Here is a 14,167-nt window from a genome sequence, read left to right as displayed (position 1 = left end):
GTGTATAGTAAAGAGCTTTGAAATTAAACCTGCACTTGAATCCAAGTCATGAGTTAATTTTGTCTAATTCTCAGTTTTCTCATTTGTGAAACTGGGATAACATTAGTACCTGCCTCAGAGGATTATTGTGAGGATGTAATGAGTTGGTGTATGTAAATACTTAGCACAATAATTGGCGCATAGTAAGGCCAAGTCAATGTTTGGCCAATTTCTAGTACAGCCAGAACCACAAATAGAAGCATTACTGCCACCTGGTGTCTTCACACCTTAATTTCAGAAATCACAGCCAGGAAGAAAGAACTTGTCTTTGTGCCAGAATAGTCCTGTCTTGAACAATTCACTTATATTCTCTGTCCTAAGAACTCCTCATCTATAAAACAGGGGTGACCTTTGTCTTAACAATGGCATTGGGTCATTAAGGAAAAGGTGAAATGAACTTTGGGAATTTGGATGTTATACTAACCACGCATTAAGTGCTTTTTACTGGATGTATGTTTTACAGTAATTTTCCCATTTCACATTATAGGAATTATTACAGTAAAGTATAATATTCATGCACAGTGTTGATAATTATTAGTTGTAGTGAGTACAGTTATTAAACATGCATGTTGTAATAAATAAAATACATGTATAAAAACAATACTTAAACTAACTGAAGCCTTATTTGACCTACCTTTCCAGCAGTTTCCAGTTCTTTCTTATCTCTTTTGGCATTTCCAGCCAACAGTTTCATTTCAACAATTCCTGATACAGCAATAATTGGAACAACCGATAATAGCAAAAGAGTTAGCTGCCAACCGTAGACAAATGATATGATAATACCCGTTCCAAGGTTAGCTGTATTCTGGGCAATTAAAGCCAACCTTGTCCCAGTGGCCTGGAAGAGCAAAAGAAGAGAGGCAACTGTGTTTTGAGTTGCAAAGCCATGAGCTGCAGCCTTAGGCGTCCTAGTCAGAATGATGTGAGGTTTTGAGGCCTGTGCAAACAGTCGCCCCTTTCATTACAATAAACTAGCTCCTGATGCTCTGCAGGGGTTTCTTTGTTCATGCCTTTCATTACCTGTTCCTCTCCTGCCCATAGGAACTCAGCCTCACAGGACCAAGTAATGAGCTGCTCTGCACTGGGACAGGTGTAGGGCGGATACACTTTTTCATGAGGCAACATGTAAAGAAGAAATTAACCCCAAGGTACTCTGGTCATTTTTAAGGACCATTTGCTTCAAATGTGTAAGAGGGAAATTACACTCTCCCAGAGAGCACCTGCTACAAGGTGTACACATGCTAAGAGATGGGAACAGACATAAGGATGAATTACTGTTCGGACACTCAGAAGAACGGGGCCATTGTGTGGTCACTACCGTTGACTCTCACCACCCTCCGCATTGTGTGGAAGCAGCGGGCTTCCGGGTAACCTCACTTCCAGGAGCGGGACCTCAGCTCCAGGAGCGGGACCTCTGCCAGGGAGAGAGGCTATCCCCAGAGAGTTATTTGTTCAGGGCTGGGCCTCTGACCCCTGTTAGTCTAAATCAGACTTAAGGGAACGGTGTTTGCTGGTTGAGACACAGGTGTGCACTCTCGTCCACTGGATGGGAAATGAAGAATCTTATAGTTTGGTGGCCACGAGGGAATGAGCCTTATATTGCAGTCCCCGCTGAGGACTGAAAGCCACTCAGAGCCACACAGAGGGACCCTGAAGTCTAGCCTTCCTCTTTAGTATTTCGGCCAGTTTGTGTCGAGCATCTATTATTTCCAGCCAAAAGCAGCTTAACAGGCAGCCATGCTGTACGTTTATTCAAAACCATGTTAAAGAACAGTAACAGGCAAGCGCAGCCTACATACCCCTTGTACTTGGGAGGCATCAGTTGCAAGTCTTGTAGAAAGTGCACCAGTATTGTTTTTATAATCATCAAACCAGCTCATGTCCTATGGCACAAGATACACCTTTAAATTAGTTCAAAACTAAAACAAGCAAACAAAGTCCAATGGAACCTCCAAAATATCCACACTTAACTTGTGCACATGGGAGCCTGGGCCCTGCCCCTGAGCACATGCCCTCAGGGCCTTCAGGGGACTCGGGCACCCAGGCTGCTGGGCTGTGACAGGCGCACCACTGATGGGGGCCGGGAGGGTGCATCCAGCCGGCACCTGGGCTTCCTGCCCGCTGTGCCCCCTGCCAGCTTTGCCTGAGGCTGTGGTTGCCTGGGCACAGCCCACCACCCAAAGCTCATAGCTTGCCCTGTGGGCACCGCCTCCCTGATCCGGCGGGGTCTCCCATACAGGCCAGCGAAGCCGAGCTGATGTGCTCTTCTGGTGAATGCGGGGCCTGAGAACTTCTGCCCTGCTTTCTCACCTTGGTTTTGCTTTTTTTTAAACAAGGATGAAAATAGTCTATCTTAGATATGATTTTAATTATAAGCTACTCATCTATAGCATCTTTTAGTTTCATATAAAATAATTTTCCCTACACAGAATAGTTTAAAAGAATTGGAAAAATTGTAACTTTAGCCTTGCTCAATGAGCTCCTATGTGAACAGGCATGTAATCAATGTCTGCCAGTTGGATAAATGATATTCTGGCCCTCTCTTAAGCCTGCTCTATAAAAATACAGAATTCATGTGTACATACTTTTCCACATGTCTTGTACTAGAGTGAACTTCCCAAGAGGGCCGATAATAGGTAGTCCCAGCTACCAGCATATTTTCTGATATATGGTGAGTAATGAGTGAGTGAATTAATGTGAAAACAGAGCTCAAATAAGACAAATAAAACTCAATTACCAACATTTGGTAAAACCTACAGTTAGTATGGTCAATTGTGGTACATGGATACCATCAACCACCTTTTCCTTTGTTTAAAGGCATCCTGGAATCTCAAGTGACTCACCAGAACCTATGTTGAATCCAGAGAAGAGATACAGTTCCTTGAAATGATTATATCCACGTGGATAGAGATGCAAAATAAGCCACAAAGCTATCAAGCCTATTCCTGTAAAAATCCCTAAAGGGTCTTTGGATATCAAAGGACCTGGACAATTTGCAGGGCCCAGACCAGAATCCCATGAACTGGTCGAGGGGTGGGGTCGGGGCGAGGGCCTGGCAGCGCACCAGCCAGAACAGGGAGAAGCTCACCATGAGAGAAGGTGGAACGGAAGGCACTCTGTAGTGCAAACACGCACCTGTCTTAGCATTGCTTTGAAAGCCATGGACCGAAGCCTTGTGGTGAGGATTTCTCCAGCTTTCCCAAAAGTGAAGCCCTGGTTGAGAAAGAAAGCTGTTGTCCTTTTTGGTCATCACTAGTATTCTGACACAAGTGGGGATACTCACATTGATTTTTACATTCCTTGTATATACCTCTGCAGGAATACATTTTGGGTCATGTAGTGTAGAGGAAGAGAGGATGTGTATAGTATCAAGCTCTGAATGAGCTTGTTGGTTCCCTGTCCCAGTGCCACCTGCTCTCAGACTGAGCAACGATTAGGCTACTTTTTCTCCTCAAGCATCATTGCCAGACAGTTTCCCTCTTTTTAGTAATATTTAGTAACAGTTGTCCCCAGCTGGGTTTCCTTCTGGGACATCTGGGGAGGGTGAGTGCCTGCAGGCAGGCTGAGTGCCGGGCATGTCAGGTGCTCCCCAAGAGTGACATGTCAGATGTCTTCATTGAGCCAGGAGGATGGAGATGCAAAGGGGTGAAGGTGCCCCAGGTGCCCAGGAATAGACTGCTGTGGGCCCCTCCTTCCTCTGCAGCAGATAGCTCAGGTCCACGATGGCACCACAGTTCTCTGCACCAGCCCGCTGTCCATGCAGCCTCTAAAACACATTTATATAAGCAAGCCCACTCCCTAACACGCCAGGACTTGGAGACAGATCAGATCGCTGGGCTGCTACTAGCAAGGCAATGATTTCTAAATTACAGCTTGCTTACTTTTGAACTGTTTGTTCAACAATGATAAAAAGAGAAGCATTCTGGGAAACCTCATTGTGCTGACTTAAAGGATTGTACTAAACCCTATGTTTATCGCAGCACTATTTACAATAGCCAAGAAATGGAAGCAACGTAAGTGTCCATAAGTAGATGAATGGATAAAGAAGATGTGGTACATATACACAATGGAATATTATTCAGCCATAAGAAGAAAACAAATCCTACCATTTGTAGCAACATGGATGGAGCTAGAGGTTATTACGCTCAGTGAAATAAGCCAGGCAGAGAAAGACAAGTACCAGATGATTTCACTCATATGTGGAGTATAAGAACAAAGAAAAAACTGAAGGAACAAAACGGCAGCAGAATCACAGAACCCAAGAATGGACTAACAGTTACCAAAGGGAAAGGGACTGAGGAGGATGGGTGGGAAGAGAGGGATAAGGGTGGGGAAAAAGAAAGGGGGCCTTACGATTAGCATGTATAGTGTTGTGGGGGGGTATGGGGAGGGCTGTACAACACACAGAAGACAGGTGGTGATTATACAGCATATTACTACACTGATGGACAGTGACTGTAGTGGGGTATGTGTGGGGGACTTGGTGAGGGGGAGAGCCTGGTAAACATAGTGTTCTTCATGTAATTGTGGATTAATGATAGCAAAAATAAAAATAAATAAAATAAATAAAAAAAGGATTGTACTAAAAAGCCTGTGTGGTGCTGAGTTAAAGAGACAAAATAAATTTAGTATAAGTCTAGCTTTAGTATAAGTCAAGCAGAACAAAGCAAGGTTTACTAGTTCATTTTGGCCAGCTCTACAATAAATAAATTCAATATAATGCATGTTCTTTCAAAGAGCTCAGCAGTTAGTTATGGGGGAAAATGATGATCAGAGAAGTTATTTGATATTGTATAAAGAGTGACAACAACAGAGTAGAATACTATTGTACTGGTATTTTCCAATTTAGAAGTAGTTGAGTTTAACTGGCACTTACATTCTCCTGTGAATTCAGTTATTTTTTTCCTTGGGAAGGAATGTTTACTGAAAGCAAAGCTGTAATGTAACACAGTTTAACCCACAGAGAAATCACAATTCCTCCTGCTAAGGATTCCACCTCTGAAAAAGCCTTGGGCCAATTGTGTTTGCAATTCATTTCAGCCTGAGATTTGGAAGCTTCGTTGGGTTTTGATTAACAATTAACCAACCTATACTAATATTCAATAAAACCTAATTAATGATTATTCATTTATATTCTCTAATTGGAAATAGATGCAATGAGAGAACCAAAGGGACCTACCTGAAGGAAGAAAGTAAAAAAAGAAATAATTCCCAGACCTAAAAACAGCAATGAGAACATGTTGCACTTCTGCTGCTTCACTTCATCGTCCCCTGGTCCGAAAATCTGCAAAAGAACATTTAAATTACCCACTTGGATTACATGATTCTGTTCATTCTTTCCATAAATAGTGGCTTGAATATCACATTTTTAAAAACTAGGCTTCAAATATGTGGGGTTTTCTTATTGTGGGTAAGATATACATACTGTAAAACGACTTTCACCTCACCAAGGGTACAGTTCATGGCATTAAGCACATTCATGGAGTGTGACCATTACCACCATCCATGTCCACAACTTTTTCATCTTCCCAAGCTGACGTTCTGCAGCCGTTGTACAGTAACTCCCCATCACTTGCTCCCCCTGCCCTCCGTGACCCACTGTTCTACTTCCTGTCCCCATGAAGTTGAGGATACGAGGTTACTCACGGGGACTGAGACCCTGCCTGTGGATTGTGGGTGGTCGCACATTTCTGTGTCTGTTCCTCTTCCTCTGTGCTGCTGGAACTCCCCCTTCCCCAGGGCCAGCCCCCCACCCCTCAATCTGCAGGGCAGCTTCCAGGAAAGGCCTCCCCTCACCATCAACATGAAACAGCACCCCCATCTCCAACCCCTCTATAGCCCAATACTGCCTTCAAAACACTTGCTCTCCCCGACACATTGTATACACTTTGTTTGCTTGTGTATGGTGTGTCTGTCCCAACAGGAAGTAAACTGTTTGAGGGTAGGACCTGGTTTACTTTGTTTCCTGCTGTATCCCCCTCAGCAGCAGAGCAGCATTTGGTGCAAAGGAGATGCTCCCAAACATAAATACAGTCCACACAGCTCTTGAATTGCAAGAGAGCCAGAGATTTCCTTATTTTTTAATTTAAAAACATTGGGAGAGTCCTTTGTAATTTATTTGTGTTTTTTTCTTTTGGCCTGTAGTCCTAATTGTAGACCAATGTCTTACATCACAAGCATAATAAATTCTCAGCATGATGGAGAATAATTCATCTCTAGCAAAGAAGACTGTCCAATAATGTGAAGGGTTGACTAAGATTATACAATATGAATGTTGGGTTTTAAGGAGCCTTAGCTAGTTCTGGTAACTTCCTGTAAATATACCTCAGTGACTTCAACAATTAGACAGTATGTTTCCTGTCTTAATCTCAGTCTCCCCAAGCCTTGGAAGGATCGCTGTAACAATGATGTAGTGGCTATCACTTTTTGAATACTTACTGGGAGGCAGACACTCTTAAATGCTTTCCATGTAGTTATCTATACAACCTCTTTTCATCTTCAGTCACTGAATAAGGCAGGTATATTTTATAGATGAAGAAATGGAGGCACAGCAAGGGAAAGCATCTGGCCCAAGTGTGCACAGCTGTTAAGTGGTGAGGCTGGTCTGCCCACAACCTAGCCTCCTAAACTCTCTCTGGCGCCCCAGCCATCCTGTGAGACGTGCATCTCTATAAGCAGGATGGGGGTCATTGCCTGACACCAGTTTCACCCATATGAAAAGAGCTAATTAGAATGCCTCCTTCCATCCTTTTACAGTTTATAACTTCATTTATGTCTTAACTTGGAATGGTTCGAAGGCTACTTTTTCTTTTGTCTCACTGTTTTCCTCAAAGGAGAACTTAAAACTGGCTTGGTTTAATTTGAGGCTGCTTTACTCCAGAAGGGACCCAGTGGTAAGGGTGGCATGAGAACTGAATTAGTGATGAACTGGTTTAACTCAAGCTGTTCAGTGATGTTTTCAAACTTACTTGTATCATCTCTGAGAATAAGACTGAAAATGTCGGCTGAAGTGCCCCATTGGCAACGGCACACATTGTCCCCACCACAAAGTAGGGCCATTCTGCTTTATTCAGTTTCAGGACCTTCAGAAAAGACACCGACGGCACATTTTCATCCTAGAACAAAACATGATCAGGACAAACTGGTGATGACACAACAGTTACCAGAGTTTGCAGACATAGAAGAGGCATGACGTTGCCCTCGAGGAACGTGCAGACGAGGGACAGAGAATGAGCAGTCCACAGCAGACTACGAGGGAGTAGGACAGTATATTTACAAATATTAACAGTGCCATTGGCTACGCAGCATAGGCTGAGTACAAGTTCACCCAAGAAGCAATCTTTCCATCTCTACTGCAGCCTCGGCAGGGCGAGCAGAGGCAGGATGTGGGCACAAAATGCCCTAGAGTTCAAGTCCCAACTCAGCTCAGGCATGTTGGGATCAAATGAGACAACACCTGTGAACCGATGGGTGACAGTCCTTACAATGTAGGACACCGTTATTCACTGGAGAACATGGGCCTGGCCTCCTCGCCCAGCACTCTGCCCAGCGCTGCCTTTTCTGCCACACGTTCCCAGCTCATAAACCAAATTAATTATGGCTTTTTTCCTTTACCACTATTGCCTGTGCAGATGTCTCTTATTTCATAGCTTACCTTGTTTTGTGATTTTTTTTCTTCCCTGTGTGTCTACATTTCTCCTTTCCTAATATGGGAATTTTTTAAAGGTGAAGACTATGTCTTTACATCCCTAGAAACTAGCCCAATGCCTGGCACATATCAGATTCTCAGCAAATGGTGAACTCAATGTCTGATAAGCATGAAGGATTCAGATCACATAAAGGAGAATATTCTGACTATAGTGGCAGTGTAACAATTTAGCTAGTCACAAAAGGTGCCTGTGGAATCTGAAAGCCTTATGGTTGTTTTAAAAGGTCATGTTTGAGTCACCATGAAATAGGGAACGTAGTAGTAGGTTCTACTCCACTCTTTTCTTTCAAATCACTCATTTTCTCTGTATTTTTAGGTTTTTTTTTTTCCTCCCCAGTTAACACTGTCTTGATGTCCTGATTTCCAGTCTGATAAGTGTGTCTTTTCCTTGGGCAGTTCTTTAACACAACAAACAAGTCTTCCCAGGTCCCCGCAGTCAGACTTCCTTGCCCCCTCTCCTTATGTGATGGTACCCTGACAGTCTTGTTGAGTGTGCCCCTCTCCTCTGTGTGTGGCTTCAAGAAAAAAGTGCTCCTCTAAAATACGAGGCTCTAAAGACTTAGCAGCATAAATCTCAAGATAAAGAAATGAAAAGTGGATACTTTCATAGCCAAAAAGGGAGAGACTGTTTATATTACACATCATAACGCAGCTGCACAATAGTACAATTGTTACTCTTTTTTCCATTAATATACCAAATCCAGACCTCTAAGAGAGCCCCTGTAATTTCTGCAGTAAATGATATTGTGGGAAGAGAGAAACAGATGCAATGAACTCTCTGCAGGATTAGCTTCTTGAGGCCAACACAAGAGTCAAAATAAATTCAGCCTTTATCAATAACATCAAAATGGATTCTCAAAACATATTTCTTGAAATAAGAAAATGTCTCTTCTTGAAATGGATTCCCTCTCTATTATAAAAGTTTCTGTTAACTTGAATTAATAATATCCCAAGTCTTCAGGTAAGAAATGTTCAAGAATGTACCACTATGCAATTTCTGGCCATTCTCCCCTTTTTCTTAGTAAGAGAATCCCAATCTAACTCAAAGTGGCAATGCACACAGAAAGAAGTTCAATTTTCTACCCTCCCTTGTAGCTAAATATGACCATGTGATTAAACGATGGCCAAGGATATATAAGTAAAAGTATTGTTTGGGAATTCTGGGAAATCACTCTGTTTCTTCTGGCTGCTTGAAACATGGGTGTGAAGGCTGGACCCTCAGGAGCCATTTTAGATTGTTGAGGACAGATGCCACATGCCAGGATAGTGATGATAAAGATGACAGGAGCCTGAATCCAGAGCTACCATTCTAGCCCTGGGTTTCTTGCATCTAAAACTTTTTTTAATGTGAAAGAGAAATAAAAACACATATTCTGTCTAAACTGCTGTTTTTCTGGGTTTCCTAGTACAGGCAATCAAATGTACTCCAATCCGATAGAGTATGCAAATATCAGGGCCTTTTACTTTAGACTAGCCTTATTTATCTCTGACTCTCAAAGACAAATGGAGTATCTAATTATAATTTTGAGCATCTAAGCACAAATATTACATTTTTTAATCTATTTTTTTCCATTGGAAATCCATTTTTAATTGGAATTGATTTTACTTCATTGTCAAATACATTTAGAATTTGAAATTTCCTTTGATCAAGAAGAGTAAGAAGAATATGGTTCACAGTACTAATCAAGTGGGCCTATAATATACTTGCAAGACTAGGAATCTGAAAAGAAAAACTATACAGTAAAGGATTTAAGTAAAAAACAACTTACAAGTTCACTGATTTCCACATCAAGGCCATTCTGATACTTTCGTGAATTCCTAAGGCTTTTCTGAGAAGAATTCCTAAATATCTGAGATTTCCAGCCATTTGGGGCCATACCCTTGGCAGCATTTTCGTCATTTGGTTCAATTCCAAATCCTTCTGATTGGATCAGATTTCCTGATGTCTGAAAGAAGAAAACATTAAATTGGGTGTGTGTGTGTCCAGCTAGATATAACCTCCAGGTTTAGAACTATAAAGCCACTTTGAGTATTACATGTGTCAAGTCCTTCAGATTCCATAACAGCTTCTCAGTCCAGGTTAGGTGGAAAACTGTAAAGGAGAGCATTAACACATGGAAATAAAGAAGGTTACAGAGGACAGAGAGGTTAAATTCAATTTGAACAATATGAAAGTTTTGCATGTGAAATCTGTAGAAATTAAAGGGCAAATTTTTCATCATCCAGCAGGTATGCAGGACTTTCCTCATGATACAAGAATCCAGAGAACAAGTCATGTCATCAGCAAATGGGAATAAGGAATGGAAACAGCATCAAGGGCTCCTTTATAAAGCTACAAATGAGGAAAAGCTGGTTTCTCCCCAAGGGAGGCAATTAGACTTTCCTCCATCTCTCCAACAGACCAATGAGTAAATGGCAAGGCAAAACCCTAATTGGCAGTGGCAGAGGTAGGGGTATCAAGGTGGAGAATTTCGGGGTCTAAGAATCATAGAATGCCGGAGAGGAAGGAACAGCAGTGGTCATTGTAGTGCAGGACCCGCTCATTTACCAGGTGAGGGCACCAAACCCAGTCTGGTTAAATGACTTGCCCAAAGCCGTACTTGGTTGCCAACAGGCCTTTTCTATCACACCAGGTTGCTGCTCAGTCTTTAATTGTACTTTAATTGTAGGAAAGAAAGGTTAGAGAAGATGATATAGAAAGGTCAGAGCTCTCCTTATATGCTTGGCGGTCTCCCAGCCTAAGTCCTAATGGGAGTGAGTGAAAGGTCATTCTTTCAGGGTCAGAGAAATAGGCCAGAGGGGGAAAGGGGTTATCCTTTGGAGACCTAGCATGTCGTCACAGGCAAAACTGCACAGCCTTAGTAATCATGAACGAAATGAAAATGAAAATTGAATTGCAGGAAGATTATATATATATTTTTAGTTGAGACCCTGTGATGGCTAACAGACACTATGATTAATTCCCTCCTGCTGGAGAACATTCTCTATTGAAGCAAGAGTTATAAAACTTCCTATCATTTCATTTGATATTTTCACTTTGGAGACGTCATTAATTCAATAACTGTCATTTATTATGCATCTATTTTGTGTCACGTGCTTCTCTTTTAAAATTATGTAAAAGCTTTATTGAGACTTAATTCACATCCCATAAAATTCACCCTTAAAGTGGCTTTTCCATATATTCACATGCTTATTTATAGACCTTAGAGAAAGCTTGAATGGTAGGTTTAGTATTTCAAATGTGGAAACTGAGTTACTTGTGGGAAAAGAAGATGAATTTTTGACTTGAACTTTGTTTTGACTCACATGTGTTCCCAAGGGACACCATTTACAATAGAGAAATACTGGAAACAAACCAAGTATCCAGCTTTAGAGAAATGACTAAACAATTTATTACACAGTAACATAACTGACTGCTGAGTGAGTACCCTCTAAAATGATAGTATCTGGACAATATATACCTGAATGTTAAGAAAAAAACCCCAAAAATATGTATGTACATACTCATTACATCAAATCAAATGTATATATTATAAAGACGAGAATATTTGTAGAAGAAAATATTTTTACATCATTTATTTTGCAAAAGTGTTCAAGTAAGTTTGATGTCTTGTTCAATAATAAGACAAGCTAATTATTATCACTATCACCAGTTTTAGGAACTAGTGTCAGTAGTTTTCACAGAACTTCCCTGAAGTGCTACAGATGCTGGGCATTTCCCTCTTAGTCTTTCCACCACTCTGATCATCCCGTCTCGTGGTGGAAAGGACCTCTTAGTTTGAACACACTCCCTAGGCAATTAAGAATCTCTGTCCTAAGAAACAAATTCAAAATATTTTTGGCATTCTGCTCCTCCCTCAGCTTTCTCTCTTTCAGGGTTCTTTCACTGATTCTGAATTAAAGTTTCAGATCAGGCTTTTAGGCAACTTCCTGAAGTTTCTTAATTCTCAGTATAGCATTAGCTGTGTGATATTTTGATAATGTAAAGAATACTATATCAAGAAGCAGAAAAAATGCCTGGGGAGCAGATACCTGCATGTTAACAAGCTTGAAGTACACCCCTTCCTTCTTCATCAGTTCCTGGTGGCTTCCTTGCTCCACAATGACTCCATCCTCCAACCCGGCAATGACATCTGCATTTCGGACGGTGGACAGCCGGTGTGCTATCACGATGGTGGTCCGGCCTTCCCTGGCCTGAATGGGGAAAGGACACACATGTGATGCAGCAGGGTTACTATGGTCAATGCACTGTGAATTAACATGCATGATTAAGTTCTTGGTTAGATGTGTTTGCAGTTGGTTGATGAGAGACTAGCTTACTGTCCCTGTGTGATTAGGGCACAAAGGCCACCCATTTGTGAAAGATTAAAGTGAGACTTGAGATCTGGACCAGACAGGAAGCCAACCCACTCAATATAGAATGGGTAACTCTGGAAGACTACATTAGAGTCAGTGTTTACTCAACAAAAACAAGAAACAGCTTGACTTCTCAAGGGTTTTCATATTTGCCTGAAGAGCCTGAGTTCTGAGCTGTGTGGTATGCCAGAGACTTGAGCAGAAAACTTGGCAATGCAGCCTTTTCCAGAACACTTCCATAGGGTTTCTTTTGAAGAACCTAATTTTAACTGTAATTCAGATGGACTGCATTCAGTCGGTTTAGGTAATAATGTACCTCAAGATCAGGACAGTCAGAGACCATCTGAATCACAATCTCTGGGAGGAGGGCAATAGCTTTGATTTTTAATAAGCACCCCCAGTGATTTTTATGCATGCTAAAATCTACAAATCACCCCTGTGAGAAGTTCAATGAATTTATATGTTGGCTTGGTAGGGCATCTAAACTGTGGAAAATGCTCATGAAATTATTCATGCTATGTCATAAATAATGGTTACTCTTTTTGATTCTCATTAGCTTTATAGGCTAATACCTTCTTACGACCACTTCTACTCCAAGGCAATAAAACCACATCACCAGGATGGTTATTAGAGTGTAGCCTAATCCACCTAAGAGGTTAAAAACTAGAGTTAAAATGAGAGACTAGATACATAATAGCCAAAAAGTAGAAACAATCCAAATGTTCATTAGTTGATCGAAGGATAAACAAAAGGTGGTATATCCATACAATGAAATATTAGTGGGCCATAAAAAGGAATGGCATTCTTATGCATATTTTAATATGAATGAATCTGGAAAACTTGTTAAATGAAAGAAGCCAGTCACTAAAGACTATGTATTGTATGATTCCATGTATATGAAATGTCTAGAATAGGCAAATCCATAGAAACAGAAAGTAGATTAGTGGTTTCCAAGGTGCCTGCTAATGGATACAAGGCTTCCTTTTGAGATGACGAAAAGTATCTGCAATTAGATAGTGGTGATTTTTGCAAAATCTTGTGAATATACTAAAAACCAATGAACTGTACATTTTGAAAAGGTGAACTTTATGGTACATGAATTATATCTCATCTTTTTTTAAAAAGAGCAGCCTTTTCTTAAATTCTAGGAAAGTTAATGAGAGGTGACTATCTCCAGCCGATACTGAAACATAAAAAGCTATAGCAATTAAAACAGTAAAATATAAAGGAAGATATCACATGAATATGCAATTTCATCAACAGAGCAAAATAGAGTCCAGAAATAGACATAAAACATTGAAGAACTAGTATATGACAAATACGGCCTTGTCCATCAGTAGGGAAAAGATGGATTATACATAAATGGTATTGAACTGACTGTGTAGCCAACTAGGAAAAAACAGCGTGGTCTTTCTACTTCAGTCCTTGCACTAAATTGCCAGATAACAACATTGTGTTTGAATAAATATGAAGGGGCTAAACCGTAAAAGAGAGGGAGATTAGAGATTAGCTCTATTGGACAACATTTGAGACTGTTCTTTGATTTTTAGTATACAGGTCCCAAAGAAGCATTCATAAATAGTAACTGATGTGGAAGTTGCATAACTTGGTCCATGTATAATAAGGCATATAAAAAATAATTTGATTTATCTAATTATATTTAGGATAGTAATAGTGATGAGTCATTTGCTGACAGTGACTGTATTATCATTATAATAATCAGTTGATACTATGTCAATATAAAAAGACAAAGAAATTCAATCAGACTTCTGAGTGAATAATTGGTGTGTGGGAGAAATAAAGAACATATGTGTGAATTTAAAAGTTAACAACTGCCACCATTGACAAGAAAGTTTTGGCCAGAGGAAAAATTTGACAACAAAGATATTTTTCAAAGCTCTCAGATCGCTAGTGATGACAAGACACTGGCAAATAAATATCCTATATTATAGGACACTATTAAGAAATATGGACCTTTTTCTAATTTTGGATGTGCAGGAATGAAAGGCCCAAACAAAGGGAAATCTAATCCTTTAGTATTTCTGGAACTTCTGGGGGAAAAAA

The 14,167-nt window shown here is 40.6% G+C and overlaps 1 protein-coding gene across 6 annotated transcripts in view; it reads right to left on the bottom strand.

Annotated features, from left to right (window-relative positions):
- ABCB4 (ATP binding cassette subfamily B member 4) overlaps positions 1–14,167 on the bottom strand; it is a 68,563-nt gene that overhangs the window by 12,037 nt on the left and 42,359 nt on the right. For all 6 annotated transcript variants that reach the window (XM_036990737.2, XM_017679780.3, XM_017679949.3 and 3 more), the window contains 7 exons: positions 11,780–11,941; positions 9,517–9,693; positions 7,008–7,154; positions 5,219–5,323; positions 3,175–3,252; positions 1,839–1,922; positions 674–877 (listed from right to left, as the gene is read on the bottom strand). In XM_036990737.2, the coding sequence (XP_036846632.1) occupies positions 674–877; positions 1,839–1,922; positions 3,175–3,252; positions 5,219–5,323; positions 7,008–7,154; positions 9,517–9,693; positions 11,780–11,941 (957 nt within the window). The remainder of the gene's footprint in view (positions 1–673; positions 878–1,838; positions 1,923–3,174; positions 3,253–5,218; positions 5,324–7,007; positions 7,155–9,516; positions 9,694–11,779; positions 11,942–14,167) is intronic.

This window comes from Manis javanica, chromosome 6 (assembly GCF_040802235.1).
Source record: "Manis javanica isolate MJ-LG chromosome 6, MJ_LKY, whole genome shotgun sequence".
Classification (NCBI taxonomy): domain Eukaryota; kingdom Metazoa; phylum Chordata; class Mammalia; order Pholidota; family Manidae; genus Manis; species Manis javanica.
The sequence above is the reverse complement of the archived record's forward strand: the minus strand, read 5'-3'. Positions and strand labels throughout refer to the sequence as shown.